The following is a 13864-nucleotide window of genomic DNA, read 5'->3' on the forward strand; positions in this document are numbered from 1 at the left end:
GGGGATGTGGATCATCTGAGGTGGCATAAGTGTGTACAAGTTGGCAATCACCAGGTGAACGTTCCTGGTGTTGCACTTTTCACCTGGAGTAAAATTCTAGTTGTTTTGCTCTGACAGTGGAGAGACTCAGAGCTGGCAAATCAAGTCTCCGTGCCAGGGAGTTGGTCAACTGGAGGTGCTTTACAAGAAGCAGTAGGACTTTGTGTTGTGCACTACTGCTTTGTGTTTTGGGTAACAGAGGTAGATGTAAAAAGACAGTAGCTGTGTAGTCTTCCTGAGCTCTCTGAGCTAGCTCGAGCCTCTGCTGTTACTTTTAACTTTACAAATCCACCCTATATTTTAAACTACATACAATAACTCTTACATATGAGGTTGTATCGTAAAATGTGTAAAAAGCTATATTTTATTGTAATATTTAAAAAACTTTATTCTACTTAAAACTATTTTCAGTCCTTTCAAAGTTAGAGTTTTTATCATTGTAAATGTTTTAAATCAGATTATATATGTGTATACTAGTATTAGTTAGATGTGTACTCCTGCCGTGACCTTTTCATTACAGGTTGTCTTTTAGTCAAGATGCAGCAACCACCTCACTGTCGCAAATGTTAAAATCTCAAGTGTTGTTGTACTCTTCCAAAGAGGTTGGAGGTTAAGACCTGTCAAGTGTTTTAGAAAAAATATATTTCCGATGAATTACTGTCAATATAAAACACAAGGTCTATCGCTACTGTTGACTGGCGCGCCAATCATTTTATTTTGGCAGTAAAATCTCCCGCACTTCCTGTAGGAAGCCAGCTTGACGCAGCTCTAGAGCAACAGCGAGCAACGCTACGCTCACCTGCAACACACAACAAAATGAGATCTGTTGATTAACTTAGCTTTATAATAGTCGCAGAGGCGCGCGGAATATCTGCCGGGGAAACCACTGTCCTATCCTTCATCTGCCTGAGAAGTTCCAGCGGGCTACACTGACAGCCGTCGGGCCTCGTCGTCGTGGCCCAGCAGGACTCGGGTGAAGTTGGGAGCGGACTGCCAAACTTCTGCTTTCTTCAGCGGCTCTCCGCAGGGCCCGGGGCTCCTGTCACCGGCCCTGTGGATGAGGAAGTGAATACGTAGATAACCAACCCCAAGGTACGATATAAAAGAAGAAACGGATTAGTCCAGATGTGTTAGTTTGACCATTTAAAGGCTGCTTTTTCCAGCCTAGCAGTGCGGGAAAGCTCATTAGCTGTTCCAATATTAGCCTTAGCTTAGCTTGTCAACTTCCCTGGCCTGACAGCTACAGTAGCCACACACGGTACTCTCGGCCAGCATTAGCATCTTAGCTTCACTTGCTATCTATGTATGTGCAGCTAACTGCTTAAATGATAAGATTTGACAACAATATCTACGCACGTTCTAGCTTTGATGCCATTTAGCTTAGCAACAGTTGTTAATTTGAGCGCTGGAGGCTCTTTAGGTTAGCTAGCAAGTTGTTCTAAAGCTAATTATCTATTAAATGAGGCCATAATAATGTCATCGTTATTACATCAGGTCCGCTGTCACCGGTGATCGAGGACCAGCACAGCAGTGTTTTAATGTATGGATATATATCTCCGTATCTACCTCATCAGTTGATGCACATTAATTGATTAATTGATTTAATATTGATGCAAACCGTCTTTTGCATTACATAGCTCATTTAGTCTGACAGCTGTCGACTGTTCAGAACAAATGTTATAAATATCTTTAACTGTCGAGCTGCACAGTTCTTATAATAAAAAATTGTTTCGTACAGCAATAGTAATTATGTGTTACGCTGTGTATGCACATGTGCTACAGCATGGGCATCCAACATGTGAGGCACTTACAGTGAGAAAGCATCAGAACAGTTACACCAAATTAAACACAACCAAGACAGGGATAACATCTGGCAGATGATGGCGTAACACTGTACAGCTTTCAATTTTTTCATCTTTCACCTCTTTCTTTAAGTTGTTATGTATATAATTTCCTACATAAAATACAAAAAGTAGTGAACCTGGTATACAGTCTTTAACAACAAAAGTAACCACTTCTTGTTATAACTAACTCCTTTTCCTCTCTCACTGAGTGTCACTAACACTTAAGCTTGGTCATTTTGAAGTGACCAGTCATTGTTGGTGTAAGCTGTAATTTGTGTTGGAAACTTCTGTTCATAAACTATATCTACAAAATCAAACCAGAAGTCAAAATCAAACCATACTGCAGCTCTGTTTTTATTCATAAATATGTTCTTGACAGCACCAGGAACTTGTGTCATGAACATTCATCTTGTGCTTTTGCTGTTGCAGAAGGAAGGCATCCCTTTGATGGGAGAGTCCTCTTTTCTGGCCTCCTGGGTCAACCACCGTGCCATGATGATGGGTACTGTATTTTATTAGACCTGCAACCTCCCTGAACGGTGTTTGTTTGATTATTTTACATTATGGTCATCTCTAGTGTTACCTGCTTCTGTGTTTCCTCTGCTCATTTTGTGTGTTTTGTGTGTTTTATATATATATATATATATATATATATATATATATATATATATATATAATATATTATATATATATATATATATATATATATATATATATATATATATATATATATCTATCTATATACTATATATTAGGTGTGTAGCCTTTAGTTGCATTTTTTATTTTGGGTATGTTGTAAATTGGTTAAAAAACAAAAGTATTTTTGCGTTAACTAAAACTGAAAGGCATATACACATACACACACACACACACACACACACACACACACACACACACATACACACCACCACACACACACACACACACACACACACACACATATATATATATATATATATATATATATATGTATATATATATATGTATATATATGTATATATATGTATATATATATATACACATACTATTGTCTGCTATACTATTTTATACTATTTATACTACTATACTATTTTATATTACCTTCTGATTTTTTTTTTAAAAACAGAATATTGTTTGGTCTGTGTTTTTGGACAGTAATATCTTAAAAAAAGTATATGTATATCAGCATTTTAGATTACAGCGGTTTGTAGTGTTTCTGTCTTTTGTAATCATTTTCATTATTAATGATTTGTAATCAGTGTTTCAAATTTATATCATTTAGATGTACTTACAATTTATATAATATATTTATCTTAAATTGTGTTATTACACTCTGCAGATGAGCAGGAGGCGCTGAACTCCATCATGCAGGATTTGGCTGAACTGCATCGCTCCAGCCGCCCTGCATCGTTCCTGTTAGACTTGGGCAAACCAAAGGCCTCCTCGCCCAAGAACCAGGTTACTACTCCATAGAGGGGGAAATGCCTTGTTTGGCTAAAATGTTAATTGGCATTAGACTACTAAAAGCCTGTTTACATAAACAGATTTTGTGTCATCACTATTACTGTACATGGAATATATTGACAGTTTCACAGCAAAGAGGGGGATTTCATGTAAAGATTTCATATATAGCAAAAGCAAGTAAAAAGCAAAAGGATAGCTGAACTAATAGAAAAGGGAGAACAATAACTAGTTTCCTTAGTTATGTGTTTGGATGTTTATGATCCTATTGTAGTTACATTACATATCCCCCAGACTGTCTTGTATAATCCTTATGTGACTGTGTTTCCAACAGAATGATGTCAGAGTGAAGTTTGAGTTCAAAGGGGAAAAGAGGTAAGGCTTGACAATGATGCCAGTTAAATCTGTAGCTGTATTCTTCTGACCTTTCACATCTAATTTATTGTTTTTCTCTGCAGGATTTTGCAGTTCCCTCGTCCTCTTAAGCTGGAGGACCTGAGGTCAAAAGCTAAAGTGGCTTTTGGTCAGTCGATGGACCTTCACTACACCAACAATGAGGTATCCGGTCAAAACACTTCAGACCCTGTAATAATACTGCACATTTTAATATACAGTTGGATATTCATCAATGTCTTCCTCTTGCAGCTTGTGATTCCCCTAACCACTCAGGATGACCTGGACAAGGCTGTGGAGCTGCTGGATCGCAGTGTTCACATGAAGAGCCTGAAGATCCTTCTGGTGTTACAAATGTCTTCTCAGGTCAGCAGCTCCCACAGTCCAGTAAACAAAGCTGCATGGAAACTGACCAAAACAGATTACACAGTCTCAAATACAAGACTCATTTAAGTAATTTGTTGCAGAAAACATGACAGATCTTTGTTTAATTGCTACACAAATAAAGCAGTTGAACAAGGACAAATTATTACATAATTAATAAAAAGAAAACGTTTTTTTTTCCCTTCAGAACTCCAGTATGGACCTCTTGCTCTCCCATGAGGAGCTGGACAACAAAGGATTCAGGGTTACAGACAAGAAGAGTATGCTGGCTTTAATAGGTAAAAAATGCATCCTGCCAGACTCTTTTAAACAGATAAGCAAAGCAAAACCAAGAGGTCATGCTCATGCTGTTCCCACTCCCCAACCTAAGGTTCCCACTCAACAGACCGCAGCTCTCCTCCTCCTGGATACATTCCTGACGCTCTTCAGCAGGTGGCGAGAAATGGCTCCTTCACCAGCATCAACAGCGAGGGAGAGTTTATTCCGGAGAGCATGGACCAGGTATAGCTGATTCTTTCTTCCTTCACAAAGAATTCACGAGTCGAATGTTTAGCCCCGTTAAACCAGGGTACAAACACCTGGACAGACAGACCACAAGCCTATCAAAAACCCAAGGTACAATTTGTATGCAGAAAGGTGACTGTGTGTGAAATAATCTCAGATTGATGTTGAGTTAATTCTTTTTGATTTGAGGTTTCATGAAATTTACTTATTTTTCTTCTTGGCATGGCTGTGGTCCACACATTTGTAGACAGAGAGATAAACACATTAGCGCAGATGTCATAAAGCTGCCTAGGGCTGCAAATATCTGTCATAAAATCCACATAGACACCCCAGAGGTTACATCTTTCTGGCTTTGAGGCAACAGTGACAACCACTAAAAACACATCCTCATATGTTAATGCTGCCGTTATTTGGTGTTTTTAAATTTAGTGTTTGTTGAGCTGTTCTATGGTGGCGCTGTGGAATTTTGGCAGAACAGATTAACTGACAAACTAACTTTTTACACACCTGCAATTAATTAAGTTTCTTCACGTGAGGGATACACAGCATTTGTTACCGCTGCTCCTTCCGCGAAAAACAGTTTTCTTCATCAGCAGGTGGGTTATGTAAAATGAGCAGCCCAACTAATTGATAATGGAAATATCCTTATCATTCATCGATCATTATTGATAATATCAGTTTATTGTTGCAGCCCTAATTTGTCAAAATATTTTACAATCTCTGTTGTAAGAAAACTTTTTTTTTTAGATGGAGTAGACATAAATACTGCAGTTGACTTAAACATTATATGACGTTAATTCATAAGTAATATAGGTAGCTTCAGTTCAGACATAGTCAGTCTTTAGTTGGAGCCTCTGTGGCTTCTATAAGATGTAGAAACGAGCAATTGGCGAGGTTAGAATAGAAGTTAGTGCAGCATGTGTCCAGTTCTGCAGACATGCACATACACAGCTTCTTACTCTGGTCCTTTTTTTGCAGCTGTTTCTAAATTGAGGTCTGGTCCTTGTGGGCATAGCTCATAGTAGTAGCAGGTTGGTTCAGACACCTAAAGAATTTTAAACTGACTATTCAAGTTGTGGGCTGAGCAGGAACACTTGACTTTTACAAAACACTGCTCAGCACCACATGTTTGTTACAGACACAGTTGGCACAGTTTTTTGTCTTTGTCTGCTTTTACTTACTACGCCTGTTACATGGTATTACCAGTACATTGCAGAGTCTGTGTCAAGTGTCCTGTAAGGAAACTTTAATAAGAATCCTCCTTATTTACGTCTAATGCTAACAATCATTGCCTTTTTTACTGTAAGCCTAGTGTTGCTGTGTTAAGCTAGTTTGGTTTAATAATAGCTGAACTGGCTTTAAACATGTCCTGTAGTTTTCTCGCCACCAGCACTGTGACAGTTATGATCGTTTCAGCTCTAGTCCCCAGTGATGAGAGGTAGCTAATAAGGTGTACTTAATAAAAACCAGAGCATTCTTTAATGCCATGCTAATGTGCTTTACTTAGGATTACAAACTCTTATTAGCTCCAGCTTGAGCAGCATACATTCAGTTCACTAGGTTAAGATGGAAAAGCTAAAAATATTGGACTGCAAACAGTTAAAATTCAATTCAGTTTATTTAAATAGCACTTCTTAACAGAAGAGAAAACACTGAAAGAAATCTTGCTGTTGCTTCACCCATGAAATGTTCCTCCAATTCCTCCACTGGGCCCCCAAAACCCATTTGGACCACCAGGCTTTGCTACAGGAGCAACCTGTAAGGCTGTAGCATAGTGGCTCATTCCTTACAGGTATTGCATCTGGCTAATTCTATTATGTAGCAGCTGATGCACTGTAGCCTACAGTTGCGTAACTGCACCAGGAAGGTGGACATCAAACAGCCTGTCTCAGCTTTTGCGTGTAAGCCTGTAATTACTTATCTGTTACAGAATAGACGTACAGAAGATGTGGGGCCTTTTTATCAATCCTGTTGTGTTTAAATGTTTAAATCTAGTCTCTGTTCACTATAAAGAAAGAGTTATGCCTCTATAGGAAAGAGATAAACTATATCTCCATTTTTCTGTTATAGTATGTAGCTACTGTAACATGAAAGAAGTAAATTGTAGTCTCAGTTAATGTGCTCAAGGGGTACACGTCTCTGGGAAAAATCTGCAGGTCAAGTGGTTGCCTATTTTTTTCCCCTCCCATTCTTGCCAACTTTTGTCTGTATCACAAGGCTGGAAACTGGAAAAGATACAGAAGTATCAGTTATGTTGTTGCATTTTCATGCAAGCTCAATGTGGTTTAGACTGTAATTCCGAAAGCAAGTTAGTATAAATTGTATATACAGCAATAGGGTAGTATTTGAGTTATCTCCTTTCTTCAGATGCTGGACCCACTGTCAATGAGCAGTCCTGAGAACTCGGCATCTGGAAGTTGTCCCTCTTTAGACAGCCCACTGGACAGGTTAGTGTCCTGACCTATAAATACGAACACACACACATGCTTGAAACTCCACGTTAAGAGAACTTAGCAGGTATGATGACATAACCTTAATTTGACACAGAGCTGCAGGTCAGACATTGTCCTTAGTTTAAATTATGTCTGTTGTCTTCATGCAGTGACTACCCAAAGACCAGGATGCCTAGAGCACAGAGCTACCCAGACAACCACCAGGACCTTACAGGTAAATGTGTGGGTGCCCATCCTTCAGCTTGTCTTGTTTGTTTTTTTAAATGCTGATATTGTAAATTCATTTTTTTCCTCTCTTACTGAAGAATACGACATTCCAGTGTTTGAGAAGTCTGGGAAAGGGGGAACATATCCTCGGCGTTATGGCATTCCCTTTAGCCTTCAGGATTACAGCGATGGTGCGTAATGGTGGTTTAAAACGTCAGTGTGTGTGTGATTTAGACACAATGCTGATTGTCTCCTTCTCTGCTGGACAGGGAGGAAGACCTTCCCCCGAGCTCGGCGAACGCAAGTTCACAGTTTCCGTTCACCAGTTAGTTTCAGCCCCACTGAGCAGTCACCCAGCACCAGCAGCGGCAGTAGTGTCTTCACTCCAGATCTTGAGGAGGTTCCAGGACCGGCCAGGCGGCTGCAAAGAGGCAGTGACATTGAACCTACCCCCAATCCAACAGCCACTCCAACCCTCTCTGTCATGGACATCAGTCCACCCAGCCGCTGTGAGTCCTGTTACCTCCAACTCATTGCTGCATGAAGAATATGAGTTGTTAACCATTGTTCATCACTGTTTTTTCTGATGTTTATCTTCAGCTCCACGTGCTCCAACCAACTGGCGACTCGGTAAGCTTCTGGGCCAGGGTGCCTTCGGACGGGTTTTCCTTTGTTATGATGCTGATACTGGACGGGAACTGGCAGTTAAACAGGTTCAGTTCGACCCAGACAGTCCTGAAACTAGCAAGGTAAGTTCATCAGTTTGGTCTTGACTATTGCTATTAAAATAGACTGTTGATGTGAATGGAGTGTTTTCTGCTCCTAACAGGAGGTGAGTGCACTGGAGTGTGAAATCCAACTTTTGAAGAACTTGTGCCATGAACGAATCGTCCAGTACTATGGCTGCCTTCGGGACTCGATGGAGCAAACGCTTTCCATTTTCATGGAGTACATGCCGGGCGTGAGTGCTACTATACACATTGTGTTGTGGTGCTGCGTCTTTTCATGTCTCACTGTGTGTGTATCTGGCTGTCCTCAGGGCTCTATTAAAGATCAGTTAAAATCATACGGCGCACTCACGGAAAACGTCACGCGCCGCTACACCCGTCAGATTCTGGAGGGCGTTTCCTACCTGCACAGTAACATGATCGTTCACCGGGATATCAAAGGTGAGGCAGTATGCTTTGTTTTCTGTGTGCTTTGTGATTTTATATCGTGGAAATGTCTTGATGTACCAATCTGTGGACACAAATCCCTGTTCTTTATCAGGAGCCAACATACTTCGAGACTCTGTTGGCAATGTGAAACTCGGAGACTTCGGATCCAGTCGGCGGCTGCAGACCATATGTCTGTCAGGAACAGGCATGAAGTCGGTCACAGGCACGCCATACTGGATGAGCCCAGAGGTGATCAGTGGAGAAGGCTATGGAAGAAAGGCTGACATCTGGTGAGACAAGTCATAAAAGATTATTCCAGTTCAGTTTAAGGCCACAGTGACTAATATTTAGTACTCTGTCTAAGAGACTAAGATCCTGTCTGTTTTGTGTGTGTCTCCTGTTGTTGATCCAGTGAAACTGCATGTTTCATTACCAATCTGTCTGTCTATCAGCCAGACCTGCCCCCAGCAGAGTAAAAAAGCCGAATGATAAGTAAACCCTCAGTCTAACGTTGTCTGAAGTAAAGCCTGGAGAAGGTTGCAAGGGGTTGCAAACCTGACTAGACTAACTTTCCAAGGTGGATATTTAAAAACTGCAGAAGCATTTGATTTGTTGCACATGCGGCATCATTTCTTCTGGATGGGTAAATCTAAATTATTATTAGCACTCGAAGAACTTTTTGGTTTAAGACACCCTCAGAAATAAGTTTGAAGCATTTGTGTATGCAGTAGTTCTAAGGCAGGAAGGTGGGGAAAGAGAAGTGTATGTAGTAACATTTGAGCAAGCCCCAAACATCACAGAAAGACTTCCTGATACGCATAGTGTAGTGTGGTAGAGACTGAAGCGTTTGATTCCATCCTTTCCTGAACTTGTCTATTGAGAAAATGAACATAGCAGGTTAACACGCCTCTCGGTCTAGAATCTAATGTTTCACTGGTCCTTCTCTCAGCTGTGTGTGTATCTCATTCATCTGTAAAGGAGAAGCCTTGGCCTGTCTATTCTCTGCAATGCAAAAGTCAAAGTCAGACAATGCAACAACTGATCCTGGAGGGAGACAGAGTGGCAGAGTCCACATTTAAGGGTCTTGGGCACAGTAGGATGCAGAATATCAGTCTCTTTATGTCCTGTTATCTTATGTACTTTTCCTTGCAGCACCGTCATCCATCCATTCATTCATGGATGAAATGCTCTGTCCAAACTTACAGACTCCTTTTTTCTTTCAGTTGATATTTAGTTTTACTCCTCACTTTCGAATAGTTGCCTCCTTTTAGTGAAATCCACCCCCATCCAGATTAGCTGAATTGCATCTCCCTTGTACTTTCCAGCCATTTCTTTGGCTAGTTTCCTATTTCCCACTGTTTTTCCATCTTACTGTTACTGTTACTGTTTTCCAGTGTGGCTATTCTTATCACAATGACAGCTTCTCAACCCAATGCCAGTTAAATTATTTAACTTGGACTTAGTGATTGATGTTTATCACTAAAACACACAACAACTTATGAGTCAAAGCAAAACTGTTAAGTGCAGTTGAGACCAGTGTTGAAACTTGAAGGCAGCTGGAATGTGTTCTCTCCTCCTTGTCTCCATTTAGCCAGCAGCTAAGCTCTGAATAGTAACTTACCCTGTTGTTCCACCCTCAGGAGTGTCGGCTGCACTGTTGTGGAGATGCTGACTCAGCAGCCACCCTGGGCAGAGTTCGAGGCCATGGCAGCCATCTTTAAGATCGCCACCCAGCCCACGAATCCTGTCCTCCCCGCCCATGTGTCGGACTACTGCAGAGAGTTCCTCAAACGGATCTTTGTAGAGACCAAGCAGCGGCCGTCTGCTGAAGAGCTACTGAGGCACGTTTTTGTACATTAACCCACCCTTGAACCTTTAAACCCCACCCTCCTTCCTTATGGCGTTTCTTGCCCGAGTTCCACACTGAATCCACACTGGGCCAGGGAGAACTTCCTGGAAGGACGGGGAGCATATTGGTGGGGGCCCTAATTCTGCTGTCTCTGTTTATACAAGACTGACCGAGCAGTAGTTTTTCCTTTTCTCCAGTTGCACCTTACTTTGTCAGACAGGGGAGGTAAACCTCCATCTGAGCTAATGAAAGCATCTCTTTGTGTTTGTACGGTTCTTATCTTTAACATGTTGGGTGGTGTCATTGTTGTGGACCTACATGAGGTGATGCCTGACTCTGCCCCCTACCCTGCCCTCACCTCGCCGACTCCACTCCAAAACCTAGTTTCCTGCCAAACCCCAGAGTGACGGTGATGAAGTGGGGCCGCTGCTATAGATGAAACTCAATCCCTCACCTGGATAAAACGGTTTCCACTCACCTGCCCTCAACGTTGTCCCACATGAAACGTCTCTTCTTTTTCATCTCCGTTCTTTGCCACGTGCCTTTTCTGTTTGGGAATGCAGAGTATGAATGAGTTTTCCGTTTTGTGGATGTTCTCCATCAAGCTCTGTCACCACTGCCTTTGCACTGTCAGCCCAAATCCAGCTGATCTTTGTTCAGCTCAGTAATGTTCATTTCTGCCTTTCCTGCAACAGGGACTCCTCAGCTCATTTTGCTTGCATGCGCCACCTGCCTGCTTTGGCCGGTGACCAGATATCCTTCTGCTTCTTGGTGGCCGTGTATCTGACGTTCATTTCATGTCGGACTGTGGAGCAGAAGACTTTCTGTAAAAGTGTCTTGAGTTGCACATCCATGCCAATATTTTGTCATAATTACAGCAATTGTACCAAAATATGGTACCATTACGAGTTATTGCCAAAATTCTCTTTTTCTTTAAGAATGCCTAGCAGTCACAAATCGCGTGGTGATATTTAATTCCTGTCAAACATGGAACTGTGTTAAGGTCTAACAACTAGTGGTTTTAGACCTGAACGTACCAGACCACTTGATAACTTGAACCAAAGCTGGAGAGCAGCTGTTGAAGGTCGTCGTTGTTGTGCTGCGGCACAAGAAGCTCACAGCTGATTGGCCACAGGTCTGGCTGTATGATGCTGTCCCTAGTTTGATTTGAAGCTAAACACATAAGTGTGTGTGTGTGTGTGAGTGTGAGTGTGAGAACGCCCGCGCGTTCCATCTGAGCTGGAACAGAGCACTTCTCGTTTTTTTTTTGTTTAGTTTTTTTTTTTTGTTTTGTTTTGTCATGTCATTTCATCTAAATCCAACCCCCATTAACTTGTCACTTTAATGAAACATGGAGCACTCCAACAACAACAACGACAACACAGCTTCCTGACGTAAAATAACTGCTACATGGCTCCATAACTATGCACCAGTTACCAGACAGCGGTACACAGCTTATTACTCCAGTGATGCCAGACTCATGGTGCCGTGTCATTTGCACGATTCAGTTGTTAGTGATTAGTTGAAAACAGACCGTGAATTAAAAAGGTTTATGAATTTTGGTGTCTAGACCGATCCTTCACTCGTGAACTGTACTTGTCAGCGCGGCCAAAGGGCCAAGTTAGCTGCTCTTGTGCATGTTCACAGACGCATCCTGTTGACACTGCTGCTCCGTGCTTCTGCTTCTAACAACATCAGCCAGTATCTCTCCATTTTTACCACCTCAGTTTAACTATGGTACTGATTACTGCTGGTATAAGATTTTAAGTTGGTGGAAGCACTGTTGTGGTTACTTCACAGATTGGTACATAAAACTTTTCTACAGTGAAAAAGCCTGTGGTTGTGCATAACATGCAGAAAATACAAATGCCCAGAAGCTGTATTTCACTGATGACACCTTTTTTTAAGAACATTATATTTACTTCTTTTTTCCATTTGATTCATCAATTCATATTCATTCAATTCATAATCAAGAATTCACAGATTTTCTCTGAAGACACTTCCTTGTCTGACTGAATCAGACCTTTGGGCTCTGTGGTACGTTGTGTTTCTGTGATTATTTACAGGGTTTGTGACGAATCAAACCCTGTACGTCACGATGCATTTTCACTATATATCATGATGCGACATTTCCTGTCATGAAAGCACAAGTGATTGTGTTGAGATTAAAGTGATCTGCCGTAAACTGTCTGGTACAGGTGGAGATTCATGTTTGTGTGGCCAGCACAATCACAGTCGTGATTCACACTACCACGATGCACTATGGATCATTCATTAGTTCTTCTTTGTGAATTGACGAGGTTCTCGGTTCTGCGACCTTTCTTTGCACATTTTAAAGACTGTTTTATTTGTGTGCGTGCGTTGTTCATATTGACCTGTACATGAATGTAACGTCTCATTTCTTTACTGTCAGATGGCCTCTTTCGCTACAGGTGATTAACAGTTCAGTATGAGGATTTGTCACCTGCAAACGCAATCATACACATGTAGGTGTGAAACCACTGCTGACGTGTGTGTTCGCACTTGAAATGTGCATTTACAGTAGTGTTTGCTCAGTGGACACTGTACCTGAAATGCATTCTGACTGTATGGGATGAGAAGAATGAAATAATGAAAATTAAACATGTACAAATGCATTAAATGAAAATGTACTTTTTAAGAAACGTAAACTTCTATCCCACGTTTGGTTTCTGTGTATTGTAAAAGAAGCTATGTTTATAATTTGGATTGGTTTGTGACCAATACGCCTGTTTATATCAGATCTGTATATCAGTGGTATGCATAATTTTTTAATATATATTTTTTATTTTACTTAGTGTTTTTTATGGGAGAGTTTATGCATGGTCCGGTCCTGTGAGACAGCAGTGCCGTTTTTGGCTAAATTCTGGAGTATTGCAACAGCTCTGTGTTCATAATTGCAATTATGACAATGAAAACAATAAAATATTTATTGCACATGTGTTTGGTTTATGTTTGTTGACAGATATTAAATTTTTGCATTAAAAAAGTGTGTCTGAGGTTTGCCATATGTTGTCATATTGTTATAATTAGAACAAATCAAAATGTTATTGAGATAAAGGTGATTGTGTACAAGGATCATCCATAATATAATAGTGCTGTACAGGAACTAATTGTGTAAAAATCTTTGCGGAAATACCTCAGTTGTCTGACTTGAGGAGCGAGGCCTCTGCAGTTCACTGACCTGAGGCGGTCTGCACGTCGCAACTGGAGTCGTATCATACAGACAGTGAAAAAACAGCAATTTGAGGATCAGAGCAAGGTATTGGGTAAAAGTAGAACAAAATCTCCAGGATTAGTGAAGCGCATCCTTCTAAATCCTGAATCCTACATTAAGTCTGGTGTTGGAGGAAATGCCAGCAGCAATGTAACTTTGTGGACAAACAGCATTTAATTTGTGGTGCAAACTCACTTATAACACAGTTATAAATAAGCCCATCTATCTATAACTGTGTTCTTAAAAATGAGATGTTGGAAACAGCTGGTCATTTTTTTGGACCTTGTGTTAAACATTTCAGCTCCAGGTTAGTGTTCCTGAGCAGTTATCTACATAGGGAGCTTTTCTAAACATTTTTC

At 40.8% G+C, this 13864-nt stretch overlaps 1 protein-coding gene across 2 annotated transcripts; it reads left to right on the top strand.

Annotated features, from left to right (window-relative positions):
• The first annotated feature begins 439 nt into the window (after positions 1-439).
• On the top strand, positions 440-13225 carry map3k2 (mitogen-activated protein kinase kinase kinase 2). Of its 2 annotated transcripts, none has more exons than XM_029134182.3 (17): positions 440-1131; positions 2313-2385; positions 3202-3320; positions 3658-3698; positions 3782-3881; positions 3969-4082; positions 4288-4378; positions 4471-4601; positions 6972-7051; positions 7207-7271; positions 7363-7455; positions 7534-7773; positions 7865-8013; positions 8094-8225; positions 8304-8433; positions 8534-8711; positions 10062-13225. In XM_029134182.3, exons 2-17 carry the CDS (start codon positions 2331-2333, stop codon positions 10279-10281), a joined length of 1938 nt encoding a protein of 645 aa, XP_028990015.1. In that variant the 5' UTR covers positions 440-1131; positions 2313-2330; the 3' UTR covers positions 10282-13225. The 2 variants fall into 2 exon arrangements, with proteins under 2 accessions (XP_028990015.1, XP_028990025.1); XM_029134192.3 differs by having other exon boundaries at positions 441-1131; positions 2313-2422.
• The last annotated feature ends 639 nt before the right edge of the window (positions 13226-13864 follow it).

This window comes from Betta splendens, chromosome 2, assembly GCF_900634795.4.
Source record: "Betta splendens chromosome 2, fBetSpl5.4, whole genome shotgun sequence".
Lineage (NCBI taxonomy): Eukaryota > Metazoa > Chordata > Actinopteri > Anabantiformes > Osphronemidae > Betta > Betta splendens.